Consider the following 14,435-nt stretch of genomic DNA (forward strand, 5'->3'; position numbering starts at 1 on the left):
TTTCTGTGGCTTCCAGGCTGTAAATGATAGCGGCCACTTCCTTTGTGGCCAGAGCTTGGCTTTTTTAGCTACACCATGATCCTGACACTAAGGTCTTCTCTCTGTTGTTTCAGGCTTGGATTATGTGTCAGACACCTTGTATGATCTCTGCAGAGTGGTGAGCAAGCTCTTGGCGCACTAATTTTGGCTCGTGGTATGTTGGGGATCCAACAGTGGTCTGGTGACTCATTCTCTAAGGCAACCCTGAGTAAATTACCTTTCAGAGGGCAATTGCTGTTTGGTCCAAGTCTAGTAGACCTCATAGCTAGTATGGAGGACTATAGATCCTAGTCCTTGCCTAGCAGCAGGCCCTGGGCATTCTAGCTTTTATTCCTCTAGACCAGTGGTCTCAATCTCAAACCCTTTTCAGGGCCACATTTTAGAGTTGTAGGTGTTTGGAGGGCCTCAGAAAAAAATAGTTAATGTCTTATTAAAGAAATGATGATTTTGAATGAGGTAAAACTCTTTATAGTTTATAAATCTTTCCTTTTGCCTAAGTCTTAATGATAATATTGTAATTTATAGCTGAAGAGACATATGATCAAGAAACTGTTTTATTTTACTTTTGTGATTATGATAAACATATCTAGGGCTTCAAAAAAGTACCTGGTGGGCCGCATGTGCCGTTGGGCCACGAGTTTAAGACCACTGCTCTAGACGTTTTGTCAGTACTATGGAGGCTCCTCAGGTCAGAGATCCTATCAGTCAGTCATAAGAACATAAAAATTGCTGCTGCTGAGTCAGACCAGTGGTCCATTATGCCCAGCAGTCCGCTCCCACGGTGACCCTTAGGTAAAGGACCAGAGTCCTAACTGAGTCTAGCAGGAACTTGTCTAACTTTGTCTTGAATCCCTGGAGGGTATTTTCCCCTATGACAGCCTCTGGAAGAGCGTTCCAGTTTTCTACCACTCTCTGGGTGAAAAAGAACTTCCTTACGTTTTTACAGAATCTCCCCTTTTAACTTTAGAGAGTACCCTCTCCCTACTTTGGAGAGGGTGAACAACCTGTCTATCTATTAAGTCTATTCCCTTCATTATTTTGAATGTTTCAATCATGCCCTCTCTGTCTCCTCTTTTCAAGGGAGAAGAGACCCAGTTTCCCTAATCTCTTGCTGTATGACAATTCCAGCCCCTTAACCATTTTAGTCGCTCTTCTCTGGACCCTTTCGAGTAGTACCGTGTCCTTCTTCAAGTATAGTGACCGGTGCTGGTCGCAGTATTCCAAGTGGGGTCGCAATATGGCCCAGTACAGTGGCATGATAACCTTCTCCAATCTGTTTGTGATCCCCTTAATCATTCCAAGCATTCTGTTCGCCCTTTTCGCCGCCGCCGCACATTGCACGGATGGCTTCATCGACTTTGTCGACCAGAACTCCCAAGTCTCTTTTCTGGGGGTCTCTCCAAGTACTGCACCAGACAATCTAATCTAATCTTCTATTTGTTCGTCACTCATACCTATACAAGCTCGAGGCGATTGTAAAGAGAGGTACGAGGGGAGAAAAAGAGGGGGTGGATGTGGAAGGGGAGAGAAAAAGAGGGGAGAGAAGAGAGGATAAAGGAGATTAAGTATTGAACAGATGGGTTTTCAGTTTTCTTTGGAAGATGATGTGGCAAAGTTCATTTCTGGTCTTTTCTGTAAGGCCATTCCAAGTTTTGACTCTTAGGAAGGTAAGCATGGAGTGGAAAACTCATTTATAGTGAAGATCTTTAGTGGATGGGCGATTTAGTAGCATCCGGTTGAGGATTGTTTGGGAACTAGACCATGCTATTGAGAAGAGTTGGATGAGTGGGGCCGCAGAGTTTCCATAAAGTAAGCAATGAATGATGCAAGATATTTTGAATATTATTCGTGATGGGATTGGTAGCCAGTGGATTTGTTTGATGAAAGTTGTGACTGAGTCCTATTTTCTCAGGTTGAAGATAAGTCTTACGGCAGTGTTTTAGATGAGTTGCAGTTTGTGAATTAGAGCAGTGTTGATTCCCATGAAGATGGAGTTACAGTAGTCCAGTTGTGGTAGGATCATCAGTTGTACGATTGAGGCAAAGTGGTATTGGTGAAAGTAAGGTCTGATTAGCCTTAATTGTCTCAGGGTGTAGAGGGATTTCTTTCGGAGACTAAATATTTGGGGTTCCATGGTTAGAGTGGAGTCCAGTATGCAACCTAGGATTTTGGAGGACTCATCTATGGAGAGGGTTTCACCTGATCGAGGGGTGTGCCTTTTGCAGGGCTGTGTTGGAAGTATAGAAATTTGGTTTTAGTTGTGTTTAGCTTCAGTTTGTTAGTTGTTGCCCAATTTTGGATTTTTTCTATATTGTGTGAGATTTTGTTGGCTAAGTCTGATTTTTTGGGGGGGGTTATGGGAATAAGGAGAAAAATGTCATCTTCGTATGTCTTCGAATTTGATGTTACCTAGAGAGCTCATGAAGAGATTGAATAGGATGGGGGAGAGTGGGGAGCCTTGTGGCACACCACAGAAGGCTTTCCAGAAGTTGGAGGTCTTTCCGCTCTTATTGACGATATATTCTCTGTTTTTTAGGAAATCTGAGAACCATTTTAGCACTATGTCTGTTATGCCTATTTCTGATAGTTTTATTAATAGTAAATGGTGGTCAACTGAGTCGAAGGCTGCTGAAATATTGGAGGAGTATTGCTTGGCATTCTGTGCTGACTAGTTGTTTGGCTTTTGTGATTAAGGTGAGGAGGAGAAGCTCTGTGCTATGTTGTTGACAGAATCCGAATTGGGGTGGAGGCATGAGTGTTGCTCCATGTAAATTGTGAGTTGTTTACTTATGTGGGTGTCAGTGATTTTTGTGAAAATGGGTATGCTGACGATAGGTCTATAATTTGAAGCCAAAGAGAGATCTGCCTTTGGTGATTTTGGTATCGGGTTGAGGGCAATCTTTCCCATTATCTTTGGAAAGTGGTCTTGGTTTAGGGAGTTATTGAGTAAGTTGGTGATCCAGGTGGTGGATTTTGTGTACAAGATCACCTATCCACGTTAAACTTCATTTGCCATGTCGCGGCCCATTTCTCGAGCGTTTTTATGTCCTGTTCCAGGTTATCGCAATACTCCTGGGTCTTCACTACTCTGAATAACTTCGTATCATCTGCAAATTAATTACCTCCCTCGTCGTTCCAATTTCCAGGTCGTTTATAAATATATTGAAGAGCAGGGGCCCAAGCACTGGTGACGCTTTTCCATTCTGAGTATTGTCTATTTACCTCCACTTTCTGTTTTCTCTCCGCCAATTAGTTCTTCATCCATGTGAGTAAGAACATAAGCAATGCCTCTGCTGGGTCAGACCTGAGATCCATCGTGCCCAGCAGTCCGCTCATGCGGCAGTCTATCTATACCCTCTATCCCCTTTTCCAGCAGGAAATTGTCCAATCCTTTCTTGAACCCCATTACCGTACTCTGCCCTATTACTCCCTCTGGAAGTGCATTCCAGGTGTCCAAAACACGTTGGGTAAAGAAGAACTTCCTAGCATTCGTTTTGAATCTGTCCCCTTTCAACTTTTCTGAATGCCCTCTTGTTCTTTTATTTTTCGAAAGTTTGAAGAATCTGTCCCTCTCCACTCTCTCTATGCCCTTCATGATCTTGTAAGTCTCTATCATATCCCCTCTAAGTCCCCTCTTCTCCAGGGAAAAAAGTCCCAGTTTCTCCAATCTCTCAGCGTATGAAAGGTTTTCCATACCTTTTATCAGACGTGTCGTTCTCCTCTTAACCCTCTCAAGTAATGCCATATCCTTCTTAAGATACGGCGACCAATATTGGATGCAGTGCTCCAGATGCGTAAGCACCATCGCCCGATACAACGGCAGGATAACTTCTTTCATTCTGGTAGTAATACCCAAGGCTTGCAATTTTTCAAATTAGTCGTTCATGTGGGACCTTGTCAAACGCCTTCTGAAAATCCAGATATACAATGTCAACCGGGTCACCTTTGTTAACTCCATCGAAGAAGTGCAGCAAGTTCGTCAAGCAAGATCTTCCTTTACTGAAACCATGCTGGCTGGTCCTCATCAGATTGTGTCTGTCAAAGTAGACAATGATGCGGACTTTATCAGCACCTCTTTCCCGGTACCGAGGTCAGACTCACTGGCCTGTAGTTTCCCGGATATCCCCTCGAACCTTTCTTGAAGATTGGTGTAACATTCGTCACTTTCCAGTCTTCCGGAATCCTTCTCGAGTTGATCGATAGATTGGTTATTAGTTGAAGCAGTTCAGCTATAACCCCTTTCAGTTCCTTGATTACCCTCGGATGTATGCCAAACGGAGTCAAACAGATTCAGGCTCCAGCAGACATTTGACATACGTCATTGGGCCAAAGGGAGGCTCTGAAGATGGGTGACGGTTCTTGGACCTCAGGGCAGTCAATGTAGCTCTCAAAAGTTCCACTCTTCTGGATGGATTTGGTTCAGTCGATGATGGCCTCAGTGGCTCCGAGGGGACATTCTTAGATTCCCTGGACCTGCCTGAAGCTTATCTCTATATCCCCCATATTTTTTCCATACCACAGGAGATACCTGAGGTTCCATGTTCTTCAGCTGCACTTCCAATTTGTGGCCTTGCCCTTCAAGTTGACAAAGGTGTCCAGAACCCTCACCAAGAGGCTGGTGGTCATGCCAGCCAACCTTCGAAATATCAGGATTTCAAGTCTTTCTGTATCTGGCCAGAGGGGGCTTATCGGAGCTCAATCTGTGTCTGAGGGGCATGCGGCAGATTGCGAGGTTGTTCAGCTGCTTCAACATCTGGGCTGGGTGATCTCCCTTTGACAGACTCACCTCCCTTTGAAAGACTCACCTCATGCCGACCCAGGATGGTGAAGCATACCTGTGAGTATGCTTCACCACAGGGCAGAAAGAGGTGTTTGTGCTAATAGAGGCTTTGCCACCTAATATGTGCCTTCCTGGAGGCTTCATTCTCGAGGGCCTGACAGTAACCGGAAGGGCCTTGGGTCCATGATTGCGACCATAGATTTAGTTTCCTGGGTGAGGGCCAATCTGCGCCCGCGTCGGTATGCGCTTATTTCTCGCAGTTCGCAGAGGGATCCATTACTGGCTCCCTTGTATGGCAGAGGCTCAAAACAGTCTAGTCTGGTGGTTGAGTCCTCTATCTTTGTCCTGGGGTCTTCCCCTCCAGATATCTGAATGCGTAATACTGACAATAGTTGCCAGCTTGTATGGCTGGGGTGCTTTTTGCTTGGTTAGTCTGGTTCAGGGTCAGAGGTTCCTCTCCGAGAGAAAATGGTCAATCCATCGCCTGGAGCTTCTAACGATTCTAAGCTTTGAGCATCTTCTCTAGAATCAGATGGTGCATGTTTGCTCAGACAGTGCCAGAGCAGTGTCTTATGTCATTCACCAGGGAGGCACCAGGAGCTCAGCTTCTCTTTTAGTGGGCAGAAACCACCTTGTGTTTTCTGCAGCTCATGTGGCAGGAGTGGATACTGTCCAGGTGGATTGCTTCTGAATCCCGGAAATTGGTCCCTGTCCCAGAGAATTCAGCTTCTTAGTGGAACAGTGAGGTTGTTTGACCTCATGACGTCAGCAGTCGATATGAAGGTGGAGCAGTTCTTTAGCTGCCGTCGTGAGCCAGGAAGTGAAGGCTTAGACATGTTGGTTCAGCCCTGGCCACTGGAGGGTATTCTTTGTCTTCCCTCCATGAAATACGCCGATCAGGTGATTCTCGTGGCACCTGACTGGCTGACCTGGTTCATTTGCTACTGGATCAGGGTCTCCTGGACTTCCCTACCATCCTTGTCTGCTTAAGCAGAGCCCAAATGCACTCCAGGTTCCAGACCGCTTTGGTCTTACTGATAGGCTATTGAGTGCACAACCTTAGTCCACAGAGGCTATTCTTCGGACACGATGACTACTTGTGCCGCACAAGAGAGTAGCTAACTGTGGGTACCTATGAAAATGCTTGGAGATGTTTTGGCAGTGGGCTCATCAGTCCCACACTGACTCTACGGAACTTTTCCGTTATGTCCCACTTGTCAAGGAATAATAGAGTGGGATTGTACAAGAACAAAAGATTAGGTTCTTAACTTTGCAAATCTTTTTTGTTAATAAAGTCAAGTCATGCTTTATTCTTGGAACCCACCCTGAGAGTTGCTAATTGTCTCCTTGATATATAATGATATGATGGATTTATGGTTTTTAAGTGTACCATCCGAATATGTTAATTAGTACAAACAGGGCTTTAAATCACTTAAAATAGTTTCAGCTAACTCAACAATAAATACCTACTAATTTTAAGAAGCCTTCTATTGTACTTATCATTAGGTGCAGAGACGAGCAACGAAGCTAATAAAAGGTATGGAGAATTTGGAATACGAGGAACAACTTAAGAGACTGAGATTGTTCTCCCTTGAGAAAAGGAGACTGCGAGGGGATATGATTGAGACTTTCAAAATGCTGAAAGGAATCGACAAAATAGAGCAGGAAAAAAATTATTTACAATGTCCAAAGGGGGGGGGGAACAAGTCCAGGACAAATACCAGGAAGTTCTGCTTCACGCAATGAGTGGTGGACACCTGGAATGCCCTCCCAGAGGAGGTTATTGCGGAATCCACTGTTCTAGGATTTAAAAGCAAACTAGATGCACATCTCCTTATGAAAGGCATAGAGGGATATGGGTGACTAAAATTACACCAGGTGTACACCTGACTGGGCCTCCGCGTGTGCGGATCGATGGTCCTTAGGTCTGATCCGGAGATGGCAGTTCTTATGTTCTTATATTTATATCACACTGATTTAAATAACATATTACCAGACCACACTCTGAACAAATCACATTACACAACTGTTTTCTTTATAAAATAGCTAAATGGTAATACCGCATTAGGCCAGAAAACCTGGACTGGAACAAAGCCTTTTCAGTTTCAGTTCCTCTCAACACCACATTGTCCCGTTTTTTAAATGATCACATGTTCTCTTGCTGTATTGTAAATTGTTACCACAGTCTCATGTTGCTTAACCACAATGATTATAGTTTATAGATTATAGTTTATGGTCATGCTGTTCAGTCGGCCCAACATAGGGCTGTGTTTTGCTGGATCAGCATCTTCAGGAGCCACAACTGCTTCAGGTTTTCAGTGAGTTATTTCAGCTCTGCAATAAATTTCAATTTACTAGTGTGGTGTTGAAAGGAACTGAAACTGAAAAGGCTTTGTTCCAGTCCAGGTTTTCTGGCCCAATGGGGTATGCCCTCCCGTTCTCCCTACCTTGGAGAGTGTGAGCAGTCTGTCTTTATCTACCAAGTCTATTCCGCCGGGGAAATTAATCAGAAAACTGGGATGGTAATGCTACATCTACTGGGTATTCTGAAGTACATGATCAGGCAAATTCAAATGTTACAAAACGCAGCAGCAAGATTTCTGTTGGGAAAATCGACGCAGATGAGTACCACCCCACTACTGAAAGAGTTAACTGACTCCCGATTGAAAGCAGGGTGCAAGTCAAGATCTTGTTGCTGACACACTACCCCCCGCCCACTCTGTTTGTGATCCCCTTGATCATTCCTAGCATTTTGTTCGCCCTTTTCGCCGCCACAGCACATTGTGCAGCTAGCTTCATGGACTTGTCGATCAGAACTCCCAAGTTCCTTTCCTGGGAGGTCTCTCCAAGTATTGCCCCGGACATCCTGTATTTGTGCACGAGATTTTTGTTCCCGACATGCATCACTATGCACTTACCCATGTTGAACCTCATTTGTCATGTCGATGCCTATTTCTCGAGCTTGGTTATGTCACGTTGCAGATCTTTGCAATCCCCCTGTTCTTCTACTCTGTATAACTTCGTATAGTCCGCAAATTTAATCACCTCACTCGTCATACCAATGTCCAGATCGTTTATAAAGATGTTGAAGAGCACGGGTCCATGCACCAAGCCCTGTGGCACCTCGCTGGTGACGCTCTTCCAGTCTGAGAATTGTCCATTTACCCCCACTCTCTGTTTCCTATGCTCCAGCCAGTTTTTAATCTGCGTGAGTATTTCACCCTCGATTCTATGGTATGCAATTTTCCAAAGTAGTCATTCATGTGGAACTTTTGTTGAACGCCTTCTGAAAATCAAGATATACAATGTCGACCGGGTCACCCTTGTCTATCCGCCAGTTTACTCCCTCGAAGAAGTGCAGCAAGTTCGTCAGGCAAGATCTGCCTTTAATGAATCCGTGCTGGCTGGTCCTCATCAGATTGTGTACGTCAAGCTGATCATTGATGCGGTCCTTTATCAGCGCCTCTACCATCTTTCCCGGTACTGAGGTCAGACTCATCGGTCTGTAGTTTCCCTGATCTCCCCTCAAACCTTTTTTGAAGATCGGCGTAACGTTCGCCACCTTCCAGTTTTTTTCCAGAATCTTTCCAGATTTGATCGACAGATTGGTCATGCAATTATGGATCTGCTTCTGTCAGGCTTTCGCCTGCTGCATTCCACATAAACTGCCCTTACTAAAGTTTCCAATGACCTTCCTATCCATTTTAGACTACAATTCAAACTCCTTTTACTGATCTACAAATGCATTCACTCAGCTGTTTCTCACTATCTCTTTTCACTTCTCCTATGATCCCGCCATGAGCTCTGCTCAGCTAGTAAGTGTTTCCTATCTGTGCCCTTCTCTTCAACTACCAACTCCAGACTCTGTCCTTTCTGCCTTGCTATGCCGTATGCTTGGAACAAGCTGCTCGAATTCCTATAGCGGGTTCCGTCTCTGGCAGTGTTCAATGCCCAGTTAAAAACCCACCTCTTTGAGGGTGCTTTCAACTAACTCCTTTCACCACGAGTTCTGCATCCTCAACCCTATATGTCGTGTCTGTCCATGTTAGATTGTATGCTCTTCCAAACAGGGACTGTCTATAAATGTCAACATGTACAGCGCTTTGTGTCTGTATTGAAAACTATCTCAAAAAACACTATTATAGTCCTTCTTAACTATAAGACTATCTTCAGGGCAGCTCCACTGCTATCGGGAGCTACCCCAAAGGAATCGCAACGTCCCCTCGGCAGGGGAGAGAGACTGAGTCAGTGTGGGAATCCAACTCCGCCTCCCGACGGTCCCGACGTGGCTTCAAATTCACTTTTCTATTCTTTAGGGCAGCTCCACTGCTATTGGGAGCTGCCCCAATGGAATCGCAGCGTCCCGTGGCAGGGAGAGAGACCAGGTTGGTGTGGGAGTCCAGCTCCACCTCCCGACACCCCCTGCTGCTTCAAATTCACTTTTCTCTTCTTCAGGCCAGCTTTACTGCTATCAGGAGCTTCCCCAACGGAATCGCAGCATCCCGCGGCAGGGGAGAGAGACCGGGTTGGTGTGGGAGTCCAGCTTCGCCCCCTCCCCCCCCCTGCGGCTTTGAACCAAACTTAACACTGGAAGTGACAGGGAAATTAACATAACTATTGTTACAGGAAAGAATTGCAACAATCTGCAAACATGAATCTCCTATTGCTTCTATTGATCTATTTAATAAGCAATAACATTAAGGACGTTAAGTCACTCTATCCACAACTTCACTCTGTATATCACCCTGATGCACCCATTAGACTTTTAATTAACCAACAAGAAGAAAGAGTAAATCAAATTAAAGTAATCACAAATAACGGAAGACAGCATCATACCCTTAAAAACAGGACAAGGGAAGTAAAACCTATCAGAGTAAAAACAGGACAAGGGAAGTAAAACCTATCAGAACCACCACACTCACCAGACCCATCACATCCATTTCTGTTCCTGCGCTTACCTCAACACTAGATCGGTAAGGAACAAAGCTTTCTTAATCAAAGATTGGATCATCAGCAAGCAAATAGCATGTCTCTTTCTAATGGAAACATGGCTACTGTCTGAAGAGGATCCAATATTAAATGACCTTCTTCCAGGAAGAAACTGAACTTGACTTATTAGACTCTAAAATAACCAACCAGTTAGAAATACTAGCATGCAAAATTAGTAACAAGGAACTAGAAGAATCCCTCTTGTATTCTATTTTATGTCCCACTGAAAAGTTGTTCAAATGCCAGAGAGGACTTCTACGATTTCGTTCTACATAATTCAATTACTCCTTCATATAATATTATAGCAGGAGACATAAACCTACATTTAGAGGACGAGGACAATCCAGACGCGAAAGACTTTAAAAACTTCCTATCTTCGCTCAATTACAATCTCCCTTTACCCACACAAACACATGAAAAAGGCCATCAATTAGACGTCCACAAAGGAGATCCTAGATCCTTCCATCTCTCTATTTGATGGTACCTGGTGTCATGATATCTGGTCCGATCATTTTACTTACTACTTTAACTTAATCTGGAATCATCTAAAATCTAAAACACACCTAAAGATAAAGAACATCTCACAAGGGGTCATATCAACCCAGATGAATACTGGGCACATTACGAATTACGAGAGGAAATAGGAGAAGGGATCATTGGATGAAACAAGCACATCCATTCTAGATAAAATTGCCCTTAAACGAAACAGTAAAAACTGTTCAAATAAATATAATAAATGGTTCGACTCTGAACTATTAAAAATGAAACAACTAGTTAGACGACTAGAAAGGATTTGGAAAAAACTGGGAAAAATATCAGACCGAAACAATTGGAGATCCAACATAAAGAGCTATAAACTATTGATAAAAGAAAAATGAAAAGCATTCTATTCATCCAAAATTAATACATCCAATAACAGTTCAAAAGGAATCAACACAAAAAAACTGTTCAACTTGGTTACAAATTTATTTGACACCACATGCCACACTTAATCCATGCATAATGCTAAACTATCCTTCAGCAAATGATCTAGCATAGCATTTTGATTCAAAAATTATAAACCTAAGAAACAACTGTTCGACAAACAACATATGTGCACAACAAATAGCCAACATACAAGAAAATAAAATACCAGCAGATATGATTTGGAACTCCTTTCAAGATCTAGAATGAAATAATTACATCAAACTATATAACAAGTACACCAAATCACATTGCATTCTGGATCCCTGTCCCCCTGACATTATGAAAGCAGCCCCATTAAACTTTAAACTCACATTGTGGAACTATCTGACTGATAATTTTAAAAATGGAAAATTCCTAACTAATAACGGTCACATTATAATTACCCCAGTTCCAAAAAATCGTAAACAATCCTTAGCATCGGTAACCAACTATAGACCAGTAGCATCCATCCCACTCTTCGTAAAAATCATGGAAGGTCTGATACATACCCAATTAATGGAATATCTTGATAAGTTCTCTCTTTTTACATGAAACCCAATCTGGCTTCAGACCTCTGTTTAGCACCGAGACAGTGATTGCGGCGATCCTGGATTACTTACGCTCCTTATTCAGCAAGGGCCATAATGCCCTGATCATGCAATTTGACATGAGTTCAGCCTTTGACTTAGTGGATCATGAGAAATTGTTACAATGTTTAGACGAAATTGGCATCAGAGGTGAGGTATTAGACTGGTTCCAAGGTTTCCTTATGTCTCGCACCTATCAAGTACGTTTCAATTACAACCTCTCTAATACCTGGAGAAACCCATCTGGCTTTCCACAGGGGTCACCATTATCCACACTGTTCTTTAATGTTTATATGTCTTCACTAGGCGCACAGCTGGCCCAGCGAGGTATAAAATTATTCAGTTATGCAGACGACTTTACAATCATTATCCCATTCGCTACTTCTCTCTCTGAAGCTACCCCTATGGCAACAGAAGTACTAAACTTGATGGAACAATGGACAACAGAATTCAGACTGAAGCTTAATCCAGAAAAAACTAAATTCTTCGTGGCCTTGCCACACCCACTTGTCACCACAGCATCACTATGCATCAACAAACTCAGCTACCCTATTCAACCTACAATGAAGGTTCTGGGGATAATACTGGACCAAGGCCTAACCATGAAAGACCAAGTGAACTCCCTAGTCAAAACTGACACATTTTGATCACTAAATTGAAAATAAAATCATTTTTCCTACCTTTGTTGTGTAGTTATTTCATGAGTCTCTGGTTGCACTTCCTTCTGACTGTGCATCCAATATTTTTTTCTTTCTGCCTCCTGCCTGCTTTCCTCACTTCAGACCTCATTCCATTCCCCAACCAACATCTCTCTGTCCCTCCATGAGTCCAACTTTTTCTTCCTCTCTCCCTGCCTCCCCACCCCCAAAGTCGACCCTGCCACCTGAAGCACATCATTCCCCCTGTAACATTTTCTTCCTCTCTTCCTGCTTGCTTCCCCGCTGAAGCCACCGCTACAAATTTCTCCCTGCCTCCCCACCCCCGAAGCCAACCCTGCCACCCGACACACTCTTATTACCCACAACTTTTTCTTCCTCTCTCTGCCTGCTTCCCTGCTGAAGCCAGCGCTGCTGCCGATTTCTCCCTGCCCCACCCCACCCCAGAAGCTGACCCTGCCACCCGACATGCTGCATTTCCTCTCCCACGTCATTGCCACCACTGCAGAAATAGGGATGGGTCAGGCACGTATAGTGACTATACGGGGCAAGCCCATAGGCCTTTCCCCGACGTCAATTCTGATGGAGAGAAGGTTCTGAGCCAGCCAGACAGCGATTGGCTAGCCCCGAACCTTCTCTCCGATGTCAGAATTGATGTCTGAGGAAGGCTTGTGGGCTGGCTGCGTGCAGTCGCTGCACGTTCCTGGCCCATCCCTGTGGGGGGTGGGGATAGAGCATGTCAGGTGGCAGGGTCTGCTTCGGGAGTGGGACAGGAAGGAATCAGTGACGGTGGCTTCGGGGGGGGGGAGGGCAGGCAGGGAGAGATCCCAGGAGGTGGCCCACCTGTGTACCCCCTGAGGTACGCATACCGCAGGTTGAGAAACAATGGGCTAGATTACCTTTAATCTGTCTTGGTTCTAATTTTATAATCAAGTAACCGGTTTGTGATCTTAGCTAATTTTTGATTGAATAAATTAGTGTTCAAGGTAGTGAAACTATCAAAGGTTGTTTGAAAATCATTGCATAAGCTGGGGAGGAAGTATCAAATGTAGCCATTCTTGGACCCAAAACTGCCCTCAGTTATACATAGGATCGCCTTTTATAGTTGAGCATATGCAGTAGGTTTCTATTGTTTAGGAAACATCTGTTAAAACTTCTTGAACAGCAAATTCTTGTAATGTTTTAATTCAGTTTTAACTTGGGCTGGAATTTTTTATCTAAATGTTAATGAATTCAATATTTCTGATTGTAATTCCTAGACATGTTTAATTTCTTAAGATTCTGATCAGGTTACAACATTATGTGCTTTGGTTTTATCTGTTAAGGCATGATGCATGTATTGAGTAGAACCATGTAAATCAGGTATTTTAAGATGGCTTTGTTATGTAGCTATAGAAATAATGGAATGTTTTTCACGTTTTTTTATATCTTTTAGCTATAAGATCCTTTAATAAGTTATTCTTCCTTTTTTTTGATAGGTTGAAAAGGTTTGTTGTGATGGTCAGAATGATGATTTACTCTATCCACCTATGAGCAAGATGATTTCAGTGAAGAGTGATACTAACCAGGAAAAATCTGTTCACCCTGTTAATACAAAAGCAGAGTGTATAATGAATCCATTGGTTCCAGCTAATAAACACTCATCCAGCAGTGAAATTAAACAAAAGCTTATGAAAATTCTAATGAAATACAGTAATGGTCTTTGGGCTAATGCGCTTCCCAAAGTGTTTGAGGACACCTTTAAAGTGAAGCTCCCTCAGGATATTTTACAGAACCTTGAGTTGCTATCAGATATTTGTACAGTAGACTATATATCTGCTAATCCCCCAAAGGCAATTCTTTATGCCAAAGTAAAACCCAATATAGATGAAAATCAGAATAATACAAGCAGCATTCACATCCATGATGAACTGAATCTGATGGTTAAAAAAGAATATTCTTGGATAGAAGATCACAGTTTACCAACTGTCCCACCTTTGATCATTCCAAATAAAGCATCACAATCTGTTTTGGTAGTTGAACTGAGCAACACTAATGAAGTAGTTATCAGGTAGATGGTTTAATTTTTTCCAGAGTTTATTGGCTATATAGTTTCTAATTTAGCACTCTGATTTATTAATGAGTTCTGCTGTAGCCTTATTTAAAGTACAGTAACTGAATCTGTTTCTGACAATATAGCAGCAGTTGCAAACTACCTCATGCCACTTTAGAATAGCATCTTTATCTACCCATCCAGTCCTCCTTGACCTCTCCTTACTCTAGAGTAGCCTTGAAAAGGTTATACAGCAGAGCTACCCATGCTTCCCTAGATTCATTCCTGTCCCATAGATTTATCCCTCATGGCCCCTTCACCTTGTCTGTTTAGGGCAGTGCCGCAAATTTTTTAAGCTACGGCACATTAATCTCGGGGCTACAGTGTGAGGGCATGGACATTGATAC

General features: G+C 43.2%; 1 protein-coding gene across 4 annotated transcripts in view; it reads left to right on the forward strand.

Moving 5' to 3' along the window:
* The window catches only part of TDRD7 (tudor domain containing 7), a 719,490-nt gene that overhangs the window by 201,724 nt on the left and 503,331 nt on the right, over positions 1–14,435 (forward strand). For all 4 annotated transcript variants that reach the window (XM_033917728.1, XM_033917758.1, XM_033917748.1 and 1 more), the window contains exon 7: positions 13,475–14,046. In XM_033917728.1, the coding sequence (XP_033773619.1) occupies positions 13,475–14,046 (572 nt within the window). The remainder of the gene's footprint in view (positions 1–13,474; positions 14,047–14,435) is intronic.

The sequence above is a fragment of the Geotrypetes seraphini genome, chromosome 1, assembly GCF_902459505.1.
Source record: "Geotrypetes seraphini chromosome 1, aGeoSer1.1, whole genome shotgun sequence".
NCBI lineage: Eukaryota > Metazoa > Chordata > Amphibia > Gymnophiona > Dermophiidae > Geotrypetes > Geotrypetes seraphini.